General features: G+C 40.5%; 1 protein-coding gene and 1 non-coding gene across 9 annotated transcripts in view; one reads left to right on the forward strand and one right to left on the reverse strand.

Annotated features, from left to right (window-relative positions):
• The window catches only part of AHCYL2 (adenosylhomocysteinase like 2), a 143765-nt gene that overhangs the window by 73500 nt on the left and 43001 nt on the right, over nt 1–27264 (forward strand). Inside the window, exons 1-3 of one of the 8 annotated variants that reach the window (XM_053926345.1) lie at nt 16154–16433; nt 16502–16583; nt 26880–26991. In XM_053926345.1, coding sequence (XP_053782320.1) covers nt 16527–16583; nt 26880–26991 — 169 coding nt within the window. In that variant the 5' untranslated portion in view covers nt 16154–16433; nt 16502–16526. Of the gene's footprint in view, nt 1–16153; nt 16584–23116; nt 23405–26879; nt 26992–27264 lie in introns of those variants that run through there. The other 7 variants (XM_053926347.1, XM_053926344.1, XM_053926346.1 and 4 more) reach the window with 7 other exon arrangements.
• LOC112299950 (U5 spliceosomal RNA) lies at nt 5293–5408 on the reverse strand. The gene has a single exon (XR_002974327.1). It is a non-coding gene; the product is annotated as a U5 spliceosomal RNA (small nuclear RNA).

Here is a 27264-nt window from a genome sequence, read left to right on the forward strand (position 1 = left end):
GCACGTGAAGTTAAGGGCATTTCAGGTATAGTGAAAAGGTGCCTAGATTCTGGTCTTTGCTCTGCCTCTTAATAGCTGTGATCTTGGCTCAGTTCCTTAACCTGTCTGATCTTCGGTTTTCTTTTTTATAAAACGGTGACACAAGAGCACCTACCTCATAGGTTATTATAAGGATAATACATGCCAAGACTACGTAGTATTTGGAATGGAGAAAGTATTCAATAAATGTACTCCTTTTTTCCTTATTGCTATTAAAGGCATGGAGACACGAAGCACCCTGACAATTTTGGAGACTTAAAAAAGAGTTGGATACAATATAACATTATTCAAGATCCAACCTAATATTATTTCCCCAGTGAACCTTCCCACAAACCTTGAGCTGTGTTGCTGCAGCTCTTTGGTGGTTATTGTAATCTCTGGAACTACTGGACCTTCCAAGTTAGAGGCTTTCAACAAGTATATACTGAGTATCTCTGTGTATCAGACATTCTGCTTGGTGAGCAATACAGGTAAGGTCCCTGCTCTCTTGAAGATTAAATTCTAGAATGGGAAAACAAAAAAAATAAGTGATTTCAGATAGGGGCAAGTAATTGAAGAAGATAAGATGATGGGTTCAGGGTGCTGGGGGCAGGGCTAGATAGGACTATCGGGGAAGGTCTTAAAGGGGCGACATTTGCGTCGAGACCTTGAGGATGAATTCCTTGGATTGTGTGTAACACCTGTTACACCTCAGCTCCGCCTGTCCGAGTCCCCAACGTGTCTTGACCATTTCCTTCAGGTTACCCTAGAGCGGTAACAGCGGAGTTTGGTTTGTACTCAGTTTGGTTTTTGCACTGCTGGTTCGTTCGGCTGTAGCTCTACTGCTTTCCCTCCCTCTCTCCACAAGAGTGCGCTCTTAAGCCGACCTTTTTTTTTTAAGTTAGTGAATGAATTCATTCTTTTCTTTTTAATTTTATTGTTCAAATGCAATTCACGTTCAATGCAATTTTGTATTAGTTTCAGGTCTACAGCACAGTGGTTAGATAGTCATATGCTTTACAAAGTGTTTCACCCAATATCTCCAGTATTCATTCACCTGGCACCATACATAGTTATTACAGCATTATTGACTGTGTCCTCCATTCTGTACTTCACATCCCTGTGACGGTTTTGTAACTACCAATCTGTACTTTTGAATCCCTTTTTTTTTTCACCCCATCCCCTCCCCTCTGGCAACCATCAGTCTATTTTCTGTATCTTTAAGTGTGAGCTGACTTTTGAATAGCAACAACTCTAAAGGATTTTTTTTTTATTTTTAGAGAAAGGGGAAGAGAGGGAGAGAAACATCGATGTGAGAGAGGAACATTGATCAGTTGCCTCTTGCACACCTCCAACCTTGGTGCCGGCCTGCGACCTGGGCATGTGCCCTGACCAGAAATTCAGCCAGAGACCTTTCACTTTGCGAGACAACCCCAATCTGCTGTGCCACACCAGTCAGGGCAGCACCTTTATTCTTTATCTGTTCCTGTTTCAGTTTGATACCTGGGGTTTTAAACAGAAGGCTACCATTCCTAGACATTCCTCTTGGGTGTATGTGCTGTTCACTTCCTTATTATACTCCCTCAGTAAGTAATAAGTTTGAGGCAAACTTCATTGTAAACACTAGGAATGCTTAGTCACCAGAATAGATGATATAGGAATTCTAAAGCGTAGTCATTTCAGAGATTTTCCAAGTATTTGTGACAAAAGTAAAAAACTTTTACTGAAGAGAATCCAGTCTTCCCAAAGCTAGGTTGCAGCTGGAAAAAGTCATGCTCTCTCTCTTTCAAAAAAATTTTTAAATTGATTTTAGAAAAAGAAAGGGAGGGAGAGAGAGAGAAAGAGAAACACTGATTTGTTGATCCACTTATTCATGCATTCATTACTTGATTCTTATGTGTGCTGTTCTTATATGACTGGGATCAAACCCACAACCTTGGCCCATTGGGACAACACTCTAACCAACTGATCTACCAGCCAGGGCTGTCATGTACTCTTTTTAACATGTGCTCAGTAACACAGTGATAACCTTCCAACCACTCTTCTTTGAGAGCTAACCAATTCTGTTATCCCACAGTCAGACTTTTGGAGACTACTTTAAGGAAATGGTCCTCTCTTGCACTTGGTAAGTCAGAAAGTAAGAATCAGTTTCTTGAGTTGAAGGGCCTCATTGGAGGGGTTGGTCGGAGTGAGCTTTCTATGAAGAGACTGGGTTTCCTGGATTCCACATTGAGATGCGAAACAAGTTGAATAAAGTTGTTGATTATCAGAATGAAGAGCCACTTCTCTCCCCAGAATACTTCGGGGCATAAATTTCATAGCAGTGATGTCTTTGTTGTTTTCTCTGTTGTTTTTCTCAGATCCTCTGTTGTTTTCTTGACAGTAAAGAAAAAAAAGGAGAGAAAAGCTTAGCAGCTCAGAATTAGATCTCAACCATTGGTTTTCCAGGCGTTCAGATTGCACTGGCTGCATTGTTTCTCTGCAGGTTGGGGATTCCGCACAGAAGGATCACCTGAGTCTTTTTTCTCCTTGTCAGGTATCTGTCTGAATCACAATGGAAGGAGATTCTTACTATTTTTAGAAGAACAATGGGCCCCTTTACTGCCTACTAATTGTTTCAACAACATTTATAACTCCTATGTAGACTCTAGACCTGATCATAAAGGTTTATGTATTCTATTCAGTTTTCCATCTCCGGTTTTTCTGGAAGAATTCAGGATGACTTTCATTTAAGTGGTGATTTGGGGTCACTTCATCTTTGTATTGAGCCAGGCTTCATGTTATATGACACATTTTAAAGAGCTCATCTTGTTTCTCTTGTAAATTTTCATTTCCTAAGTGGGGATGGCTGGGGTGGGAGGGAGTGGTGGTGGTGGAGGGGGGAAATAGAGACAACTGTGTACTTGAACAACAATAAAAAAAAGAAAGAAAGAAAATATTCAATTCCATTTTCTTAACTAAAATGGCACTGTAACAATTCAAAATTACTCTGTTTAAGACAAAATAAGGTAAATTATTATGAACTATAAACCTGAGGGAAATACAGATTTCATTATATTTGTGTTTTATATTACAAATTTCCTCAGATTCTTTGGGGTAGATTCTTTTCTTCCATGAGTCAGAGAACTCTCAGTATGTTAGTTTCATCTTTTTCAGTATCTTTAGATATAAGATGGTACAGCTGTAGGTTGAAAAATGTCTTCCGATCTTTTTATTAAAAAATTTTTTTCAATCCTCACCTGAGAATATGTTTATTGATTTCAGAGAGAGAGGAAAGGAGAGAGATAGAGAAAGAAAGAAACATATATTGGTTGCCTCCCTTACGTGCCTGTCTGGGGATCGAACCTGCAACTCAGACATGTGCCCTGACTGCGAATCAAACCCATGACCCTTTGTTGTACACGAGGGTGCTCCAACTCACCGATCCACCCAGCCAGAACTCTAAAAAGCTCAGAACTCAGATCTTTTTCAAAGCACACAGTTCATCCTTAAATATAAAAAAACTACAAATAAATTTTTTACTTTAGAATATTAAAAAGTTTTTTGAATATTATTTGAAACAAGTCAACAATGCATACTTATTATTTGTATTTCCACATAGGCACAAGGAAATCTTTGGGATTTAAAAATAACAGTTTGTTGGATGATAATGAAGTTAGAGATACAGCAGGTATAACTGAAGAAAGTAGTTGCATAGTAGCAGTAATGAGCTGAAAACACTTTCATTTATATCCTAATCCAATCTTTGTGGTAAATTTTAGAGAGCACAAAAATACAGACTCGTGCATTCCATTAGCTGGCACAGTGATGACATCATCACAAATCATACAGCCTCTGGAAAACGCCATTCTACACTCCTGAGAGAGTAAAAAGTGAAAAAGACAAATAACACTTTAGGATTATTACGAAAATACTTCGGCTTTTGAAACCCCCTGAATAAAAAAAAGGGGAAGGTGAAAAGAAGGAAATCCCCACTGTCAATGGCAGAGGTTATGGAATTTTGTTAAGATTGAAGAGACTTTTCTGAGATACCCATTTGCAGGCACAAAAAAAATTCATGTCTTACACAAAGCCTTTGTGAAACCCCAGACCTCCCACTGGTCTCTAGCGCCTCTTACATCAGTGTTCTCAAAATGTGCTCCCTGATTCCAGGATCTGTGAAGTCAAAACTGTTTTCATAATATTAACTTGTTATTTGCCTTTTCCACTGTGTTGACATTTGCTCTAATGGCACGTAAACAATGGTGGATGAAGCTGTTAGTGCCTTCCACATTAAGGCTGTGGTACCACACCCTTAGTTGTCATTGTATTCTTTACTGCTGTGCACTGGCGGTTAAAATTTTTTCCCATTTCACTTAAGAATGTCCTTGATGAAGCAATTAAAATAATTATTATAATTATTTATTATTATTTTAATCCTCACCCAAGGGTGTGCTTATTGATTTCAGAAAGAGAGGGGTGGGGTGGGGAGAGAGAGAAAGAGAAAAAGAAACATCGATGTGAGAAGCCATCTAATTTTATTAAATGTTAGCCTTACAGTACAATTCTTAATCTCTCTCTCTCTCTTTGGATGAAATGAGTAGTACAGTCGGTACAGTTGACTCTTGAATAACACGAGTTTGAACTGCACAGGTCTCCTTATATGCAGATTTTTTTTAGCAAATATTACAAATGTAGTTTCTCATGATTTTCTTAATATTTTCCTTTCTTTAGCTTACTGTCTGGTAAGAATACAGTATTCTAATATATCTAACATACAAAATATCTGGTAATCAACTGTTTATGTTATCTGTAAGGCTTCTAGTAAACAGTAGGCTATGGGTGGTTAACTTTTTGGGGAGTCAAGTTCTGTGTGGATTTTGAATACGTGGGGGTTGGCATCCCTAACCCCCCGCCCCCCGTGTTGCCCAGGGTCACCTGTACACATAAAGCGCTCCTGCTGCATGCTTTGAAAGAACAGCTGGCAGACAAAAGTATTCAGACTTGAGCGTTTGGCTGCCACTTTCTTGAAAATGAATAAAGTGAATCTGCCACTTTGGAGAAAATGGATAGTATTTTTGGTCAGCGATAAAATTCAAGCTTTCAAATGAAAATTAGAATTTTGGAAATGCAAAGTCTGCCACCATGCGCTCGACAGCCACCAGGCAAGCTGCCGCCAGTGCAGCCCTCTTACTTGAGCTCCAAACTCACATCTACCTACCTGTTGCCTGTGTCCACATACATGTTTCACACATGTTCCACACTTAACATACCCATAGTAGAACTTTTTTTTTAAGCCTTACCAAAACAAGGCCTCAAAAAATTGAGTAAGCACTCAGAATTGTTCCTCTCCACAGAAATCTTTGGTAAAAGGTGAAAGATTTATACAATCTGAAGAGAAACCACAGTATCCCACAGTAGAACTTTTGATTTTTCCCATACTTTACCTTTTTCACCCACCCAGGTTTTTTTCATCTAGGTAAACCACCTTCACCCAGTTGTTCACACTACAGTTGGAACTCATTTTTCCTTTTCTCTCACCTCTTACATCCAGTTCATGAGCAAGTCTTATGAGTCCTGCATTTGAAATTACCCCCAAATCCATCTGCTTTTCTCCATCTTTGTTAATATTGACCTACTCCTGGTTACTGTCATCTGTTGGTTTGGTCCTTGCTTAAAATCCTTTAATGACATCCATTAGAATGAAATCCAGAATCTTTATATTAGCTTATAAGGCCCTTCATGTTTGGATTTTTTCCTTTCTTTGCAACCTCATTCTACCTCTCACTCACAAAATTCTTACCACACAAATTATCTTTCCACTACTTAAACATTCCAAGGTTTTTCCTACATTGAAGTCTTTCTCTCATCGTTCTGGTCCTAGTTAAAGTATCATCACCTTAAAAATGCCTTTCTTGATCATTCTATTGAAGGAATATTTTTTGGTGTTTTTTTGTTTGTTTGTTTTTGCTCTGCTTTTACACTTTACGTTGGTCATTTCCTTTATAGCACTACCATAAATGTAATTACTCCAGGCTACAAAGGAAACTGAGAAGGAAGGTATCTTGGAGGTGAAAGAAATGATGGAATAATGTTAGGAAAGCCAAGGGGAGAGAGTCTCTCAAGAAAGAGGTATTAATGTCAAAACCCTGAGAGGTAAAGGAAGGTAAAAGGTCTTCATTAGATTTAGCAACAAAGACATAATGACTTTGGCATAAATAGTCCCAGTGGATTGCAGGAGCCAGACTGTAGTAGATTGAGGAGTGAATGGAAAGTAAAGAGTTGGGGATATAGTGAACTTAGAAAGCCAGCATGTTTCTCTCTGAAGTAAGTACAGAGAGTAGCATTTTGCTGAAAGGGGAAGGTGGAAGATTTCCTAGGGGGATGGGAGAAACCTGAACACATTCTGTGCTGATGGGAAGAAGTCAGCAGAGAGTGAAAGGTTGAAGAAACAAGTGAGAGGGGATAGTTGATAGAGAATTGTCCCTTAGAAGGGAAGAGAGAATTTGATCCAGAACACTGGTCGGAGGGGTCAGATTTAGATGGTGTATAGTCTGTTCGGGCTGCCGTAACAAAGTACCGCAGACTGGAAGGCTTAAAACAGCACAAATGTGTTTTCTGGAGGCTGGAAGTCTGAGGTCAGGAGCTGACAGGGTTCATTTCTGATGAGGCCTCTCTTCCTGGTTTAAAGATGGCTGCCTTCTCCCTGTGTCTTCACATTGCCTTGCCTCAGTGTGCCGGAGAGAGAGAGAGAGAGAGAGAGAGAGAGAGAGCCGTGCTAGCTTTCTGGTGTCTCCTCATAAAGATGATAATCCCATGAGGTTAAGGCTCTACCATTAATGACCTCATTAGCTTCAATTACTCTCCTATAGGCCCTGTGGCCAAGTACAGTCACATTGGGAGTTAGGGCTTCAACATATGTATTTTGGGGGATACAATTTAGTCCATAACAGAGTGAAAGAGAGAATCCCCTTCCATCAAAACTTTCCACATGTACCCAGGCCCAGCAGAGGGAGCCACAACCCGTGGGTCGTTGATAGCTCCAAACAGGTTGCCCAGGGCTAGTCACAGGCAGCATCTGACATAGGTCTGCACCAGAGTCTTTGCAGACCTACCTAACACATAGAAACAACCACAAAGAGGCAGCCAAAATGGGGAGACAAAGAAACAGACACCAAATGAAAGAACAAGAGAATCCTCCAAAAGAAGAACTAAATGAAATGGAGGTAAGCAATTTATCAGATGTAGAGTTCAAGATAATGATTGTAAGGATGCTCAATGGCGTGAAAAAGGACATAGAACCCATAAAAAAAGGACCAATCAGAAATGAAGAACACAATATCTTAAAGAACACACTGGAAGGAATAAATAATAGGTTAGATGAAGCAGAGGATCGAATCAGCGATTTAGAAGACAAGGTATAAAAAACATCTAATCAAAGCATCAAAAAGAAAAAGAATTTAAAGATCAGGATAGTTTGAGGGACCTTTTGGACAATACGAAGCATAACAACATTCACAACATAGGGGTACGAGAAGGAGAAGAAGGAGAGCAAGGGATCAAAAACCTATTTCAAATAGGTTTGAAAACCTATTTCTTCAAGAAATAATGACAGAAAACCCCTAACCTGGTGAAGGAAAAAGACACACAAGCCCAGGAAGCATAGAGAATCCCAAACAAGATGGACCCAAAGAGGCCCCGACCAAGACACATCATAATTAAAATGGCAAATGTTAAAGACAAGAAGAGACTTTTAAAAGCCACAAGAAAAAGGCAGTTTGGTACCTACAAGGGAGCTCCCATAAAACTGTCAGTTGATTTCCCAACAGAGACATTTCAGGCCAAAAGGGAGTGGCATGAAATATTCAAAGTGATGAAAAGCAAGGACCTACAACTAAGGCTACTTTTCCCAGTAAGGCCATCATTTAAAATTGAAGGAGAGCCCTGACAGGTGTGGCTCAGTGGGTTGGGCATCATCCTGCAATCCAAAAGGTCACCAGTTCAATTCTCAGTCAGGGCACATGCCTAGGCTGCAGCCCAGGTCCCCTGCTGCGGGCGTGCAAGAGGCAACCAGTCGATGTTTATCTCGCAGATTAATGTTTCTCTCCCTCCCTTACCCTCTATCTAAAAATAAATAAATAAAATACATATTTTTTTTAAGTTGAAGGAGACTTAAAGAGATTCCCAGACAAGAAAAAGCTAAAGGAGTTTTTACCACCAAACCAGTATTACAACAAGTGCTAAAGGGCCTGCCTGAAGAAGACAGAGGAGGAGGAGCATAGTTAAAAAAATAAAATGGCAGTAAATACATATCTATCCATAATCACTGTAAATGTAAATGGCTTAAATGCTCCAATCAAAAGACTTAGGTTAGCTAAATGGATAAAACAGGAGGGAGATAGGAGAAGACAATGTAGATAAGGTTGTAGGCTTTGGTGTCAGGTTGAAAAACATTTTTCCATTTAATGGTTTTAGTTTTCTCTGTGAAAAAGGAGTACAAGCAGTGTACTGAGTGTAAGGGATAGATGTTGTGCATTTGAGAAGAGTAGAGAATATTTGACAGCTGATAGGGAGATGAGGAGAAATGACTGAGTAGGGGAACATAGCAGAACTACTAGGTGGTACTGACCTTTCTGCGCGCCCGGCTGGTTTTCAGCAGCAGAGCAGCTCGAGTGTAGGCATGACTGTTTGGTAGTGGTAGTCTTGCGTGTCTGAATACGGCCTTTTAAAAGTCTTCATTGTGCAAGACCTCTCACCACCAGCACTAGACTCCTGTTAGCACCACAGGATAGGCACTGCTTTAAGATTGAATTCTACAGTCTTTGTCACTGCTAGATTTGGCAGAAGATTTTGACTAGACCATCTTTACCTTGTAAATTTATGGACCTCAGAAGGTATTTACAGCATCTGTAGGCAAGAATTAGCTCATGACCTTTAAAATCAGAGCAAATTTGTCTTGAAATCATTCAGATCAAGTGATCCACAGCACAGCTGATCCCCAGTATTCTTAGATTTTATATTTGCAAATTTGCCTACTCACTAAAATTTATTTGTAATCCCACCATTAGTACTTGCGATTGTTTGTTCATGTTAGTGGTCATTCGTGGACATGTGCAGAGTGGCAGAAATTTGACTCACCTGACACGTATATTCCCTGCTGACGTCAGACAAGGCAGTGCTCTGCCTTCCCGTGTAAGCTGTCAGACTCTCATCCAAGTGTTCTTTTCATGGTCTACTTAGTGCCATGGTTTTGCATATTTGTGCTTTTTCTTAGGGATTTCATTGTTTAAAGTGTAGCTCAGATGTAGAGCTGAAGTGATGCCTAGTTTTCCTAAGCACAAAAATGACTGTGATATGCTTTATAGAGACAACATGTGGGTTAGATAAGCTTCATTCAGCCATGAGTTACTTGATAAAATGACGAACACCAAGCACTGGCAAGAATATAAAGTAACTGGAACACTGATATTCTGCCAGTAGGAATATAAATCAGTACGAGTACTTTGGAAATTTGCTTAATAGTACCTAACTGAACATATGCATACCCTATCACCCAGCCAGTCCACTCCTTGATATGTATCTAACAAATATTTTCATTTTCATACAAGTACAACATATACAAGAATGTTTATAGCGATAATGTTTTTCATGGCCCCCAAACTGAAAACAACTTTCAACAGGGGAATGTGTTCAATAAATTATGAGTATCCATGCAATAGGATGCTTTCCAGCAATAACAATAAGTGACCTGCTGAGTGCAGCTTATTGCACTCAGTGCAACTTGAATGACTCTGAGAAACATACTGGGCTGGAAAAACACAGGCACTCAAGTGCATCTGTTAGGACATTTGTGTCAGGTTCGAAACCAGAACCGACCAGTTGAGGGTAATAACTGAGAGGGGAGGCTCTAGGGTGCTGGTAATGTTCCATTTCCTTATCTCAGTAAGCAGTTACATGGGTTACATGCTTTTGAAATTTTATCAAATTTTAACTTTTTTTTATTGACTTATTTTTTATTGCTTTTTTCCACCATCTATACATACCCCCACACCCTCTTCCATCTCTATCCACCCTGAAATTATAACTTTTTGATTGGTGTACTTTTTTTGTAGATAAGTTATGCTTCAATAAAAAGTTTATTTTTTAAAAAAGAGACCCTGGTTAGTGTGGCTCAGTGGATTGAGTGCCGGCCTGAAAACCAAAGGGTCGCTGGTTCAATTCCCAGTCAGGGCACATGCCTGAGTTGTGGGCCAGGACCCCAGTTGGGGGCACACGACAGGCAACCACACATTGATATTTCTCTCCCTCTTTCTCCCTTTCTTCCCCTCTCTCTAAAAATGCATAAATAAAATCTTTTAAAAATAATTTAAAAAAAGAATATAGTAGTGAGAAGTCCACATTCTGCATTTATTTCATAGCTTTTTGCTTCATTATTTTACCCTGTACTGTCCCATCCTCCCCTGCCCAACCCCTACTCTGTGATAAAATTGAGGGCCCTGAATGCATATTCCTTCTCACTCTTATTCTGGTTGTTTTCAAGTTCAAGAGGAGGTTTCCAAGTTTAAGCTTGACTTCTCTTTGAGGACAGTTTTAGCTATAGGTACTAATTATGTAACAAACTGAACTCTGACCTAAGTGGAGTTCTATTTAGCTGACTCAGGAAAACTGAGGGTTTAAGTCCACACTCCACTCCCAGATTCTAAGAGACTTAACAGGGAGTGGAAAAGGTGGCAGGCTTGGTGCCTGCGTTAGTGTACTGTAGTCTCTATTGCTTCACTGTTTACCTGAGGAACAGTGATTGGATTAGTGGGTGGCAAGGACATCCATATAGCTGTACCAGGCATACCTTTGTTCATAGTGATGTTCCTGTTTATGGTTTTGTTAGTTCTTATTCATACCTAAATCCTTTTTCCTTCCTTTACCCTTCAGGTGATTGTCCTATATTTTATTTATTTTGGGCTTAACTCTGAGCTAACAGTTCTTTGAGTCATTTTTCCCTCCACTCATATTCATTGGTTACTTACTGTGTATTAGTCACTTGAAATACAGGAATAAGACATAATCTCTGCCCTCCAACAGTTTGCAGTTCTAGTGTGGAAATAGACAAATGGTCGATTATATTGTCAAAACGGATATGTGCTATGTTAGAGATGAGTCTGGGGGATTTTCAGTAACTCGTAGAATTGATTCTTACCCTAGACCAGGAGCTGGAAACGTGCGCTTAAGGAAATTACAGCTGAGGTAAATGTTGAAAGCGTGTGTGGGGGTGTTTCAGAGGATGTGGGGGAATTCAGAGAGCAGAGGCTTAGGAGATACGCAGAGGCTAAGTCATGAGGAAAGGGTCACGCTAAGGAGTTTGGATTTTATTTGGAAGATGGTGGGGAGCTATTCCGGCACTATGAGCAAGGAAGTGATGTGATCAGAATTGAAAATGATTATGCTGGTGATAATCACATAAAAATAAGCTAATTTAATGAATTGAAGCAGGCTTTTCCAGGGATGGAACTGTCTGGGGCCTTGTCAAAGTGTGGTCCCAGCAGTGTTGGCATCATCTCGAGAGCTCTTAAAACTAAAATCATGGGACCTATTCCAGGCTTAGTAAAATCAAAACCAGCATTTTAGCAAGATCTTCAAATAATTTGTAGGCACATTCAAGTCTAAGAAGCACTGATTTAGATGGCTATGAGGATAGTTAAGGCTCTAGACAGCTGGTAAGAAGAAGAAAGGACAGGTTGCAAGAGATAGTATGGGCTACATGTTCTATTTGGAAGAGTCTTCTCTGCCCTCCTCCTCACAAGTACACACTCAGTACCACTGAGGAACTGACGGGTAGGATGCCTGACATTTAGGTGTGGGGTAGGGGGATGCCTTACTTCCAGTCACTCTGGTAGCATTGCTTTTCAAGTTTGAAGGGGCCAACGAAGATTTGAGGCCTAGCAATTCCAGCCAGCCTCATAATTGACCAGGTGGAACTCTGAACTCAGATGGTTAGGAAGGAACCTTAGCCTCTACAATAAGCTGTAACTTAGATGACTAAGGAGTAGTTACTGCTTTTTCTTATGGCCTCAGAGAAACCAGATGGATTAGAAATACTGAATGTCAGCACTGGAAGGAACCAGTTCTGACCTTCCCCAGTCCACTCTTACCCATTTCCCCTCGTTTATAGTAAGGACATTGAAGAAGAGAGCAATTAGGTGGCTTGCCAGAGTCTAATAAAACCATTAGCAACAAGCCAGAAATAGAGGATGGGGTCACATTCTTAGGTTCTTTGCCCTGTGCCTTATGACTCTCTAGGTTGAAGATTTATCACTTTTTGTTTGAAACTGTTCTGCCATTATACTTATTTCTTTACCAGTGCCTGTTTCTTTTTGACTTTGACCCCTGGGAATACTGACTTCTTGTCCTTTTCCCCTCCGGCTCCAAGCATATACCCTCTCTGACAAGTCTGGCTTGTCTTCATTAATGATGAAACTGCTATCAGATTACCCCTGATAGGAACACATGGAACTTTAAATTGTTCTTCTTGGAGTTAAAATGTGATTCTTTTAAGCTGTACACACATTGGTCAAATTTTGTGAAGGAGAAGATTGGATGCAGTTTGTATAACCTTTGAAGTTGCAAACTCCTCTCCCAGATGCTAAGGGCAATTATTCAGATAATCAGGTGCAGCGGTGTCGCTCCTGTCCTTGTACCTTCTGAGGGACATAACGGTAAAATGAAATTCTACCGGAAGCAAGATTGTCACTAGCACTTACACCCATACCTCAGGCCTCATCCAGTCCCACTCAGTTAATGGACCTTTAGCTCTATAATAACTGCTCGTTTTATTTTTATCTCAGAAAGGTGAAGTCTGCACAGCATGGCGGCAAAGAGCTGCCATCTCCCTTTGTTACAGAAAGCTGTAGTGAGGCTGCAGTTTCAAATGAAGTCTGTTTTAGTTATAACCTACAAAATAAACCCAAAAATATGTCACAACTGAAATGACATTTGGTTTAGCTTGCCAAAGTGATGTGTTTTTAAAATTTTTTTAAATTGACTATATATATGTGTGTGTGTGTGTGTGTGTATGAGAAACACATGTATATGTATATATATAGATATATGCATATATGTATACACATATACATATATATATAGAGAGAGAGAGAGACATCAACTTGTTGTTCCACTTATTTATGCACTCATTGGTTGCCTCTTGTATGGGCCCTGATCCAGGATCAAACCTGCAACCTTGGTTTATCAGAATGACGCTCTTACCAACTGAGCCACCCGGCCAGAGCCTCAAAGTGATATATTTTACACATGTTTATTCTTTTATTCACAATCCTGGTTTCCTTAAAGTCAGTTTTCTTCCAAGTTTTAACACTGCCGTGAGCATAGTCATCTTCCAGTTATTTAATAAATGATTATGTAGAAAACATTAATAGGAGCACCAATAATCTAGTAATTTGCTACCCCTGAAATATTTTAAGGGTTGGGTTTCACTCTGGCAGTAAAATAGTCTTTTGCCCTCAATTTTTCCCTAAAAGCTTCTGTATGATGTAGGTCATAATGGATTATAATTGATGCAGATCAAGCAATGGAAAGTTGGAAAGTGGATTATATATTCCTGCAGAGGTAATATTGTAATTAAGGATTAAAATGCTAGTAGGGACTCACCACAAGTAAGTTATAGCTGTGGTCAATAGTTGTATTATACATAGTACAACTATATATAACCTGGACATGTAAAATAATGTTTCAAATTCTATAAGATGGACATAAATATATCAAACACATTGATTAATATATAATCAATAATAATATATTAGGCAACTTACCCCCAGAACGCTATAAGGTATATCATACAACATAAAAAATTTGACAATTTCTTAAGCTCCTACTATATGCCAGGCACTGCAGGCAAATCAACGCTGGCTCAGCCCCGAAGAGCCTGGAGTCTAACCAGGGATGACGCGTGTCATGTACACAGTAAAAATAATATGAGAAGGTGTGAAGATAGTAACGTGACCAAAGAATAATATTAGAGAAAAGGGAGATTCCTTTTTAGGTTAGATTCCATGGCAGAAATATCATTTGAGCCGAACCTTGAGGAATTTGAGTAGGTAAAGATGACGGAAGAAAAGGCAGAATGAATGCATTTCAATTTGAGAAAATGGCCTGAGCAAAGAGCATTGAGGTGGGAAAGGACAGCATAATAATGACGTAAGTAAGAGCTCCCACTTATTCAGTACTTGGTGTATGCACACTTTCAGAATCCTTCAGTCCTGTGAGGTGGCAGTGATTACTTCCACTGTACAGATGAAAAAATGGGAGGGGTAGAGAGGTTAAGTGGTAGAGCCAGGTTTCCAACCCAGGTCTGTTTCATTCCAAAACTAGTGCTCTTTGCTGCCATGCTCTGCAGTCTTCACGTTCAGGAAGTAGTGAAGAATACAGCTTACCTGCAGATAGAGTCTATATAGGGATGTGTGGTGGAAGATCCTCCTGGAAAGGATTTATAGAGGGTTTTTAGGAGGCAGTGAAGGTGAACAGGTAGGGATAGATGAGAGGCTTGGTGGAGGAGGGCTCAAAAATAATTGGCATTTGATTGTTCTGGGGACAAGGGTGAAATCAAAGACGACCCAGGTTTTATATCTGGTTGACAGGGAACAGAGGCAGAAAAGTGAGGAAAAAAGCTTGTTCGGAGGGTGAAGGAAAGTAAAGATAGAGCAATCATTTGGGTTTCAGATATGTTGCATTTAAAACACAGGTGAAAGATACCATGGGAAATTTAGGCAGCAGATGTAACTTCTCATTTTATTAAGTTTGAATTCAAAGGAAGACCAGAGGACAGTAACTGGAGGTTGCTCAGAGCTAAGGCTTTTTATCAAAATTGACACCCTGACATCAGAGGGGCCTTCTCACTCCTGCATTTCACCAACTTTCTGTATCTTATTATTCAAATTGCTTCACTCCTTAGCTCCTCTATGACCACAACTTCGTTTACATCCACCTCTGCTGTTCCTTATTCTTCTTGCATCCGATCCCCACTTGCCCTGTGATCTCTAATCCTTCGTCACCTCTGCATTCACCTGGCCCATGGTCCCCTTCTGTTTCCACTTGCCTTTCTTTCTAGTCTGTACCTCAGGATCAGTCGTTTGAATTCTGCCTTCTCTGGCATCTTACAATACCTCTTCCCCTAGACATTACCTTCCTCTCCTCTCCTCTCCCCTCCACATCCAAAGGACCGTCTCCTTTACCAGTGAAGGCCCTAAAGTGCAAGGAATCTGTAATCCTAACTATAATATTATGACTGTCAGCTCCAGAGAAATGATCCTCTGCACTGGGAACTGACACTATTAAAGAGTCCCTGATTCTTGAAGAGGACCAAAGCAGGCATATCTTGGGCTTCTTTTGTGCCTGAAATCTATGGTGCTTTTATTGGAATGAATCAGAAAGTAACATAGGTTAGGTCACCTTTTTTCTAGTTTTGTCTTATTTCCAAACATCCGAAATATGCAGAGAGCAGAGAGCTGGTGTGGCATAAAGAGGAAACTGCTTCTGAGATCCTTCAGGTTATAGTGTATACAGCTACTGTGTTGGCATCCTGTTTCTTCCTGAAACCAGACCCGTGAGTAAAAACCGGCATTGGATGGGGACTCTGAGGCAGCACCCCTCTTGACCCAAAACCCTGGCTCCCTCTAAACCTACTCTGTGCTTGCTAGCTCCTAACTAGCCCTAGGGAAGCAGCTAATTCACAATTGGCCCTGATGCTGTTGATGCCGCTGAAAGCCTTAGACCTTCATGTACATAGCACAGGGAGCCAGCAGAGGGAGTTGTAGTCCTAAAACTTTCGTAAAGAGCCTCTAATAAGCTCACATTTTGCAAGAGATCTTCCCTGGCTCCATCCAAATCTGCGATAAGAATTTAACCTGAGATCTGCCTGAGTTTGGTGCCAAACCCCTGGTGTGAGCAGACAGGGAGCTTCTGCATAGCTGTTTAAACTTGAAAGCCATAAGGAACTCTTGATTTTAAGGAAACGCCTATTTACTGTACTGATCAAGCAACTCTTGAGAAATGGGAGTGCCTTCTTGACCTCGATCCTTATTGATTTTGGTATCAGCACCTGCAGTGACGTGTCCCGAGGGGCTGGAGAAAATTAACAAGTGCCTTACAGTCTCTGGGAAAGGGAGGAAGCCTGACTGTTGCTGCAGGAAGTCCCCACTGGGGAGCTAGGGGTAGAGTGGGTAGCATTAAACAGTGACTGCCCTGTAGGAAGTTCAGTGCCTGGGTGCAGAACCTTGTATCAGCTCTGATTTTGAATCAGAAACAGAAGCTTTGAAGCTAACCAGTAAGGGACTAGGAAGGCAGTTGGAGAATGATCTTGATTTGAATAGGAAGTCTGTGTGAAAGGGGATACAGCTCCTGCTAGACATTGTGAGCTTCTGAATCACTAGGTAAGGTTTTGCTGTGGGGCGCTCAGAAAGCCCCGGCATTTCCAAACCAGCTTTCCCTTTTGCTTCAGGACATATATTCCCCAAGCCTGCACTATGGAGAAGTGGGACGGTAATGAGGGCACCTCAGCTTTTCACATGCCTGAGTGGATGGTGAGTTCTTCCGTCACTTTGCTTTTCCTTCTGTTTCTTCATAATGAGGCCACCAGCCCTGACAGGTGACAGGGATCATCTATGAGAAATTCCTACCAAGACCTGTGGTTGGGGGAAAAGTTATTACTCTAGTTTCTGATTATTTTCTATGTCCCTTGGATTGCTCCTGTTTCTTAATTACAAGTTGGGGAAGCTGGGAAGGTCTGAGAGCTGCCTGGTCAGAGTCAGCTTCTTGCCTGGCTGTGCTGGGCTGGAGCCCTTACTGCTGCTGGTGCGCCGCACGGGTTGTGTTATCCTACGGATTGCTTTGCATTCGATTTACAAGCTGATGCTTTGTTTGTTTTTCATGTGGATTAAAAAAAAAAGTGCAGGCATACCTCACTTTGTGGTGTTTCACAGATGTTGCTTTTTTTACCAACTGAAGGCAAGAACCCTGCACCAGCAAAAAGAGCAGGACTTGCCTCATTGCAATTCTTGCTTCATTGCAGTGGTCTTGACCAGCGATTTTCAACCATTTTCATCTCATGACACACATAAAACCATTACTAAAATTCTGCAGCACACCAAAAATATATTTTTCACTGATCTGACAAAAAATAGGTATAATTTGGTTCATTCACACCAGATGGCTATTGTTGTATTGGTTGTTGTCGCTTTTTTTTTTTTGAAGAGATTTTTATTTATTTACTTCTTAGAGGGGAGGGGAGGGAGAAAGAGAGGGAAAGAGTGTGTGAGAGATACATCAATTGGTTGCCTCTCGCATGCCCCCAACTGGGGAATCTGGCCTGCAAGCCAGGCATGTGCCCTGACTGGGAATCAAACCTGCAACCTTTTGGTTTGCAGGCTGGCACTCAATCCACTGAGCCACAGCAGCCAGGGCTGTTGTTGTTTTTAAAAATTTGACAGTCTAAGGGAAAAGAGGTCAGTGCCCCTGACTAAATAATCAGATAATCATGTTTAAAAATTCTTACAAGCCCTGGCTGGTTGCAGGTTCGATCCCTGGTCAGGGCATATACAAGAATTGGGATGCACAAATAAATGGAACTACAAATCGATGTTTCTCTCTCTCTCTCTCTCTCTCTCTCTCTCTCTCTCTCTCTCTCTTCCTTTCTCTCTAAAAATCGACAAATAAAAAATTAAAGAAAAATTCTTACAGCACACCTTTTGAAAGTTGCTGCTTTAGATAGAACCTGCAATATCTTTGAAGTGTGCCTGTAGTGGGGCGGGGGTACCCAGAACTCCTAGAAATGGTGCTCTCTCAAGTCTCTGAAAAAATTTAAGACATTTCTCCCTACCTGCCCATTCTTTTTCCTCTCCAGTCAAAACATTTCCCCAAATATTCTTTATATGTACATTTCTAAAAGGTAGGAACTATATAGCTCCTTTAGTACCATTCTTCAAAACATCATATTTGCCTGGTAAAGGTTTTTAATATAATGGTAAGAAGGACTTCCTTGTTGCTAAGAACTACCACCTAAAACCTAATATTTTACATCCATTGTCACCTTTGATTTAAAAAAGAGCAACCAGCCCTGGCTGGGTAGCTCCATTGTTTGGACCGTCGTCCTGTACACCTAAAGGTTGCAAGTTGGATCCCCGGTCAGGATGCATACCTGGGTTGCCGGTACGATTCCTGGCTGGTGCGTACTGGAGGTGACCAATTGGTGTTTCTCTCTCACGTCAGTGACTCTCTCCCCCACTCTCCCACTTCCTTTCTCTCTGATCAATGAACATATCTTTGGGGGAGGATTAAAAAAGAAAAGGACAATATATTTAAAAATAAATAAAACAACAACCATTCTTATGTTCCTGTGATTTCTTCTAGGTTTAGACTGATTTCTTACAGCCTGTGCCATCTTGTGTTTTATACATATGTGGTTTATACATGTACATACATACATGAAATTATGAACTTAAATAAATAACCATCAATGCGATCGAACGCATGGTAAATCTAACAAAGGCCCAACTGAGGAGCCTATTTCAACTCTCATTGTTACAACTGTTGTTTATTATTTTTCTTGGGTTATTGCTGCTGTTGTTTTTGAAAATTTTGTTTCAGAATCTTGAGCTCAGCTTTAAAACGTTTGATAGAAAGAAATCCTACCCATCCACAAGCTTATTTCAAATAATGTAGTGCTTTAGAATTAATGGAAAGAATTCATATAATAATTCTAGTTTGGTTTTTTAATCTCCACCTGAAATTCATGTTACTCACTAATAACATGAAAGGGGAGCAAGAAACCTGGTTTCTTAGGGGATGGGGATACTAAACTTTGGTACTTCTCTAAAGGAGTATTACAGAATGCCACAGAACATCAGTGTATCAACTCAGAATCAATGAAAGTTTTTACAGTAACTCTTAATCTTATAACAGTCCACACTGTCTTACCTGCTAAGTACATCTTCAGTAAGAGCTCCTGCTGAACTTTTACCTACTAATCTTCTTTTTATTTTTGTGAACAAGGAAACTGTCCTAAAGGAGTTAGTGTGACTGTTACTTAAGGGATTTGCTTTAGGACTTCCCAGCTTTTAGAAAACATTCTTTAAAGCACAGGTCTACTCTGTTTTCAGTACAGTATTTCTCATTTAGTGATTTCTTGGTCATTCTCTCTCAAAAACTAGAAAAATACCTTTGATCAGTAGTTTAAAAAAAAAAACAGAGTAGGGAGGGGCTATCTTCAATAATTCAGTTTTTTCATCTGCTATATTTCCTTACCAAAAGACTTAACGTCTCGAGGCTTTCCTTCACATACGGCATAAGTCATTAGTTTCTGACCTGGTCTGGAAATGTTGCATTAAGCTGCCACCAATGTCCACTTAGCCAGCACAGTGAACCCCTGCACACCCTCTAGTGTATTGCCTATAGATTTCCAGACCTTACCTGTGAAATGTTGGAGTGCCTTTGAATCCCTGAGAGAAAACCCTGGAGCCAGCTCCCATGTTGGGCAGAAATTTCAGTTTAAGAAAGCTTTAACAAATGTCTGACTCATGTTCCAGTTTATATATTAATGTATTGAAACTTCCACTGAGAATATCCTAGCCTCCAAAAGAAATATAATAAGGCTCTCAAACCTTCTTTCAGGAGGAAAATTTAGCAGAGAAAGTGCATTATAACACCTCCCTTTACATTAACCATCAAAACAGGGACTTAACACCCCTCAAAGGACAGGACCCAGACCAGACAGCAGCCGACAGTACTCACATCTTGATTCCCAGGAGGGAAATAAGCCAGGACGAAGTTTGAAGAACCCCAATCTTGAGAATTGACGAGGTAGACCTTCAGTTAAATTCCATCAGTCACGGAAAACTTCTGCTGGAGCCTCTGCTACTCACCTGTTTTTATGTGAAGGATGTTCTAAGGCTTATTCTGGCAGTTTTACTGCTAAAAGGTTGGGGAATATCCTTTAAAATTTTTTTCTTATACATATGTTTTTACTTACTTTCCTGAGAAATCTTCAGTCCCTCTTAATAGGTGAAATACCTCCTCTAATGTTGCATGGAGATCAGCAGTGACCTTTTCTTTAAGATTCTACATTTTAATATTTCCTCCTCCCACCCAGGCTCTGTGTAGCTTGGTACTTTTCCTTAGGAAATCTGATTGACTTTCTTGTGTACTCAGCCAGCTGGTTACTGATCTTTCGACTAAAAGTAATCCCTTTTATAGGTAAAGAATTTGTTTTAGCAGCCCATTTGGCTTGGAAGGGAGAAATGTCTCTTAAGAATCCTTGAACCATATCTACTTGGAAGTGAGACCTTTAAGGTCTCACTTTAAGGTATCTGGTAAATAGTGGTAGAGATAGTTTGGCTATAACTCTGGGTCAGGATTGACATTTAAACAGGTTTAACATTTAAAGCAGAGACCCATTTGAAAAACTGATGAAAATTATGGGCCTCTCCCAGGAAAATACACACACACACAAAATGTTGCATTTTGCTCGGGGAAGGGGGTGGGTGGGGGGTCTAGACATCTGTGGCTCTAGCTAAAGAACTTTTGACGTAAAAAAACAGAAAGGTTGGGGAGGGAGGTGGGTTTGGCTGGGGTGGGGTGGAGGGATGGGGAGAAAAGGCATACAACTGTAATTGAGTAACAAACATTTTTTTTTAAACTGGAGAAACAATGAAAAAAAACCCCAGAAAGGTTATTATTTTATACTGTGTGTTGTGTAGTCTTCACAACCCTCTTAGATACATTATTTTATTTCTCAGCACACATTTGAGATAGGCAAAGGAGATACTACTGTTCCCAATTTTTAAATGAGGGTTATAGATGTTAAGTGCTGGAAATGTTAAGGAATGGAGATGCAGAGAGAGAGCATCTCTGGCCATCATCCTTCATGTATTTGAAAATGAATTGTTTTCTCTTGGCCTGATTGATCCTCTTTAGATTAAATAGATCTTTTATCCTCCACAGAAGTTCTATTTTTCTTAAGGTATCAAACATCTATTTTTGATAGCTTTAAACTGTGGAAATCAGAATTAGACCCAGTTCTCTTGATAGCCTGTGTTGGTTATGAAGGTTCACCTCATTCTAATGTCTGCCCTTTCAAATGACTTTTTCTTTTCTGCCTTTGAATATGCCTCCCTTTAGTGTAACCACTAATGGGATCAAATGGTTGGCTGAGGAGAGAGGCAAGAGAAGCAGGGCTGCTTTATTCAGGCTGGGAGCCCGGGTCAGAGCGGTGGTTCTCAAAGTGTGGTCCCCAGGCCAGCAGCATCAGCGTCACCTGGCAACTTGTTAGAAATGCAAAATCTTGGGCCCCGCCCCCATTTACTAAATCAGAAAGTCGGAGTGGGGTCCAGCAATGTGTTTTAATAAGGCTTCCAGGGGATTTTGAAGCACCTAAGTTTGAGGGCCACTTTGTTAGATAAACTCACTAAGTGGTAAGGCTTTTCCTGTCTGTCATAGTACCCTAAAGTGTCTTGTGGTTGTGTTTTGTGTCTACAGCACCCTTTGGTGCACATCTAGTGACTTAAGCCGTTGGACCAAAGAATTCCTTTTCACCCAAGTGAGGAAAATGAGGAACCACCTGAGAGTGTCAAGGGTGAACATCCTTGGTTATCACAAGCAAAAGTTTAGAGATTCAGCAAGCAAGCAGAAAAATATTGGTCTATCTCATTTCTTGAAATTCTGAGTAAGAGATCAGTATTGTCATGGGTGATGGTGAGCATCAATAATTGAATTCAATTAATTTGTTTTCATGTCTGGTGGAGGCATTGGACAGAGTTGCCAATTAAAGGGCTGTTCCATTTAAAATTCTTATATGATTAGCCATTGCAGAATTGTGATTTGATCAGAGCTCCAAGATCATCTGGGATGATGTCAGTTCTGAGATCCAATCTGTTAAGAAAGTAAATGTAAGGACTAATTAAATTAAGAAGGATGAAGTGGGACTAATGCACCCAAGATTAGGACCAGAGGAGTTTTTGGCCTTCTGATGAATACCATTAGGTGTGGTGTAGTGGGGAGAGCTTCAGCTCTGAGACAAACACAGGCTCCTGTATGCGAGTCCCATCATGTACTTACCATGAGACCTTAGGCAAATGCTTTGTTCTTGAAGAGCTGCACGTCCTTGATTTGTCAAATGGGGACAATAATACCTATATTTTAAGGTTCTTATGCTGATTAATAGAAGTGGCATGCATGGGGCTGTGTGTAGGCATTTAACAAATATTAGTTCTCTTCCCCTATATTCTGTTCTTCTGGAGACCTTTTCTCTCAAAATAAAGATTATTCTAACAAAAGAATCTACCATTTTATGTTCTTTCTTCTGCTCAACAAGCAGTCTCTCTCATTCTCTTTCTCTTTTTTTTAAGGAAGAATTTAAATCACATTCCCACCCTGTCTCTATAAATTACAGTTGAATATGGATTTCCTATTCACTCTCCCCCTTTTAGAAATCAACAAATAAATGATGTGATTCTCTGCCCTTTCATTTGACTCTGTTTGGTATGTAACAAGGTCATTGTGACCCTGGAGCCTCTGAGGCGATCGGAAACTCCCCTCCCTAGTCATACCTTCCACAAAACACAGTTTTTGAAAACTTTTTTGAAAGAACAAGTATAGTCATTCAGCACCTAATCAGCAACAATCTTGAGATGGGACTAGAAATCGAATGCCAAAACCTATATAAAAGATGCACAATTAAGAGTATAGCACCGGCCCCGTCTGACTAACCTGGGGACACAGAGTGCGCGGCAGGGGCTGCCTGAGCGCTTTGCACCACGTTTTTCCTTACCCTCCTAATAAATCCCCTCGTTGTTTTAACGGTCTGTGGTTAATTTTCTTTTCTAATGAGACTAGGTTAACAAAAATCATCTGAAATGGAAAAGGAGGAGGTAAGGTTTAAAAGGAACCTAATTAACAAGGTAATTATAGCAGGCAAAAAAGTGCCCTGGTTATATAAATACATTGTTATTCGCATGCAAGTTGGGCCTTGTCAAGGGACTTAAGGTTTAGAGGTCAGAGGATCCCTGTAATTAGGTGTTTAGGGAAGAAATAAAATAAAAGCAAAACGGCTGCCAGAATTAGGAATGACTGATGAGCCACTAACAGAAATGCCTTATTAAGTTGCGTTCAACTGCTCGAGGGGTTGTGGAGCAGCTTCAGGAAGTCCAGGGAAGGGTAGCACCCCACCCCCCAACCAAAAAAAAAAGAAAGAAAATGAACCAGAGCCAACAGAATTGCTGATGCAGAAAGTTTAAAGGCCTAACCACAAGGGTCCCTGGACTGGAGAGGTGACAGTAGGGCTGGCAATGTCACTATGCTGAGCAACAAGAAGAAATACATTGTCAGTGGCAACTCTGGGATTAAAGCCCAGGTGAGGCTAAGCTCTTGTTTACTGGTCTTGCTGCTGCGACAGCCATTGATGTGAAAGGGCAGCCGCTTTCCCCCTCCTTTCCTGCTTTCATCCCTCCTTCTGGCGTGAGGTGAGCTGCCCCTTTCCTGACAGTCCTTGTCCCTCCCGTGCCTTGATGCCTCTTGGAATTAGGCAGTTCTCTCTGAAATGAAAAAAATGGGGATTACCTTAAAGGACTCTTCGATTTCAGACTTGTAGGAAAGTTAGGGATAGAATCCACTGAAGTACCCCAACCAGGGTGAGTACGTTACTGTGTTCCTAGGTGAACTGTTGAGTGAGGAATATAATATTTAATTATTGAGGGCAGGTGAACTCCAGGGATGACCTACGTAAAAGATGTGTTCTGGTTGTCAGTAAAAGATAAACATTCGTTTCTCTGGAGAATTGTATAACATTCTAGTGGTTAGTTTCTAATAGTCTTCTGTTCTACAGAAACTCGAGTTCAGTGTCTAACGAGTAAAATTTAGAACCCTATGTCTCTGAGTGGAGAAAGCCTACATAGTCTTCTTTAGTGCCAAAAGACAGCCTACATTTGACCTGAGTGGAAGGCATAACTGTAAATGGAGAAGACTATAGAGAATAGAGCTTAGCTTGGGGAAACTGGTTTGAGATGATGACAAAGCAGCTAGATAGCTGCATGGTTTCGTGTTATTGGGGAAAATGTATGTGAACCCATCCACCCCCAGTCCTAGAGAAGTGGAGTGACTGGCCCCCTCTAGTGGTGTGTAGGTGGGAGGGGGGCTGTTAACATTCCTCAGGCAGAGTTTATCTGTTACTCTATTTTTATATTACTCTTTTTGGCACTGCTAAAGTTAGTGACTCATTGTGACCTTTGGAAAGTCAATTAATATTCCTTTTCCTAGATGGGCTTCTAAAAAAGAATAAAGACAGGTCATTGTCTTGAACAAGGTTGGTAAACTGGAAGCCAGAGCTTTGAGCTTGACTGCTATCCCCCACCCCCCTCTTCACACCCACCTTCTTCCCCTTCCCAACTTTTTTTTGCCGTTAAGAATTCTTTTAACTTTAGACTGGGCTCATGCTTACCATGTTTACTTAATATTCAGCCACATACAGTGAAGATAGAATAGGCTACTTCAGATTCACTTCAGAACATGATTGCCTACCATATGTCAGGCATTTGTGTCTGAGAATATAAGGGTGAATAAGATACGCAGCTCTTGCCTTTATGGAGCTGGTAGCTTGTACAGGGTGCAGGTAGATGGTTAGATTCAGTGTTGTAAGTGCTGTGATAGGAGATGTATATGGAAGTTCATGTATATCCCATAGGAGTGCATAAAAAGGGCACTTTTTCTTTTTTGGAACAAATTGCTACTTGAGCAAAATAATCAGTTTTGCCATTTTTCATTTTGCAAAGAGCTTCTAATCCAGTGAAAATTCCTGTTGCTGAAAATAATTTACAGACTCTAAAGTACTACACAGGCTTTGTTGTTACAGCTCAGAAAATGCTATGAATTCTCCTAAAAGACGTGCTAAACTAATGCAATCTGGCATTGGTCCCTTTGTCTCAGTACTCAAGTCTCAACAGTTACCTCTAACTGCAGGAAATGAGCATCAGCTACTGCTCTCGTTCTCATTATGCTGTATCTATGTTCTGCCCACCAGGGAACCACCTATTTATTATGAAAGGTAAAAATCAGCTGTCAGATCTTCGATACTTCCCGCCTCCCTGTCAAGTTGGATCCAGAATAATCTAAGCAATTATGTAAACATTCATTTGGGGCAGGGGGAGTTACTGTATTTTGCTGTGTATGATGTACTCCTGTGTAGAGTGGGCACCCACGTTTTTGCCCTAAACTTTCAGGGAAAAAAATCTCTCATTTTAATTTTTAATTCAATTATTTATTGTTTTATGTTTAGGTACGTGTTTTTAGCCCTGGCTGGTGTGGCTCAGTGGAGTGAGCACTGGCCTGTGAACCACGGGGTTGCCAATTTGGTCAGGGCACATGCCTGGACTGGAGGCCAGGTCCCCAGTCACACATTGATGTTTCACTCCCTCCCTTCCTCCCTCCATTCCCCTCTCTAAAAATAAATAAAATCTTTAAAAAACAATTTAGCATTTACCTTTGAACATATGGTACAAGAAATTTTATGTAACAAATAATTACAAAACACAAAAACAGATACAAGGTACAAGAAATGTTATGTATACTGCCCATGTATAATGAGCATCTTTATTTTTCCCTCAAAAATTTGGGCAAAAAAGTGCACATCATACACGGCAAAATGTGGTATTTGTTGAAATGATATTAACTTTGGTAAAGTGTTATAAAGTATCAGCTGGAACCTGCAACAGTAGGAAAAAGAGATCAAAATGCAAGAAAGTCATCAGATAATTGTCCCAAATGCAATCTCAAGTATTGAGGTTTATACATATTCAAGGCTACTCATTTATTACTTCTACATGTTATATTATAGTTAATAAATGATCAATCTTGTAGCTTTTAGGGTTTTTTATACCAAACATTAAAAATAATTAATGTTTACTGTACTTACTAGTACTGGAAAGCTAATTAATACATCTTTAAAAATTATAGTGACTGCCTGCAAGAGCCGTGAGAACAGTGGACTGCAGGGGCGGGAGTGGGGAAGTGGATTTATTGGATCTCCTGCTGTGTCACAGTTTACCTACAGGCACACCTCAGAGATACTGCAGGTCGGTTTCCAGACCACCACAGTAAAATGAGTTGTGAACCTTTTTCTGGTGGGGAGTCTTGCCTTCAATTGTAAAAACAAACAAACAAAAAGCAACCAAAAATGCAACATCTGTGAAGTGCAGTAGAACAAAGTATACCTCTACATTGTTTCATTTAACTCTCTCCAAAACTTGTGAGGTGTTTCTATCTTTGCTGCATTTCTGAGAAAAATGCCCACAGAAGCATCTCGACCAGCACACAGGGCTCACGAGTAGCATAGTCCGGATTTGAATGCGGTTCCAGGAAAGTTTGTGTCTGAATGGAGAGCGTACATACTGTTTTCATTGTACTAACTAGACCATTTCCTGGGACTCTTAAAACCTTGAAGGCAAGTCACTTTACCTTTCCGTACCTTGCAGTTTTTCATCCAGATATGTGAAGATTGGAATAGATAGTCTCAAAAATTCTGTCCAGCTTTAGCTTCCAGTGAAACCATACAAAGGATTTCTGAATATGATTCAACTTTCTAAGCATTTGTTTTAACCAAAACATCCCACTCTCCCTTTTTTTTTTTTTGGTTACAGTTTTACTGTAAAAAGCATACAGTCATCAGAGAGTGGATCGAAGATTTAAATTTGATGGAAGGTGAAGAATGAAAAATCATTCTTCTCCCCAGAATCTTAACATTCCAGATAGGGGCTGGTGCAGTCTGATCAACTGCTTTGACCTGCTCTCAAAGTGGAAGTTCTTTTCCTTTATATAACTAGAGTTCTTTTTCTTAGCAGATCCAGTTTGCTGACCAGAAGCAAGAATTCAACAAGCGCCCCTCCAAAATTGGACGTCGCTCTCTGTCGCGTTCCATTTCGCAGTCGTCTACTGACAGCTACAGCTCAGGTGAGTCCTGAACTTCAGTGGAGCCGCCTGTGGAGGTGTGACCAGTGGGCCCTCCTGTCTACCCAAGGCTAGCTAAGCATGGTCCAGCCTGTGCTTTGGAATAAACACTTTGCCTCCCAGTTGAAATTTATACCAAGATGCTAGGTGGATTTTTTGGATTCCTCTTGGAGATTCAGAGGCCTCCTCTACCGATAAAGGTAGAAGAAGGTGATTGAGGAAATTGAGTTCTGATTTTTTCAGAGGGTGGGAGGGAGTATGTAGCTTACTGATATT

Source organism: Desmodus rotundus, chromosome 6 (assembly GCF_022682495.2).
Source record: "Desmodus rotundus isolate HL8 chromosome 6, HLdesRot8A.1, whole genome shotgun sequence".
In the NCBI taxonomy this organism is placed as follows: domain Eukaryota; kingdom Metazoa; phylum Chordata; class Mammalia; order Chiroptera; family Phyllostomidae; genus Desmodus; species Desmodus rotundus.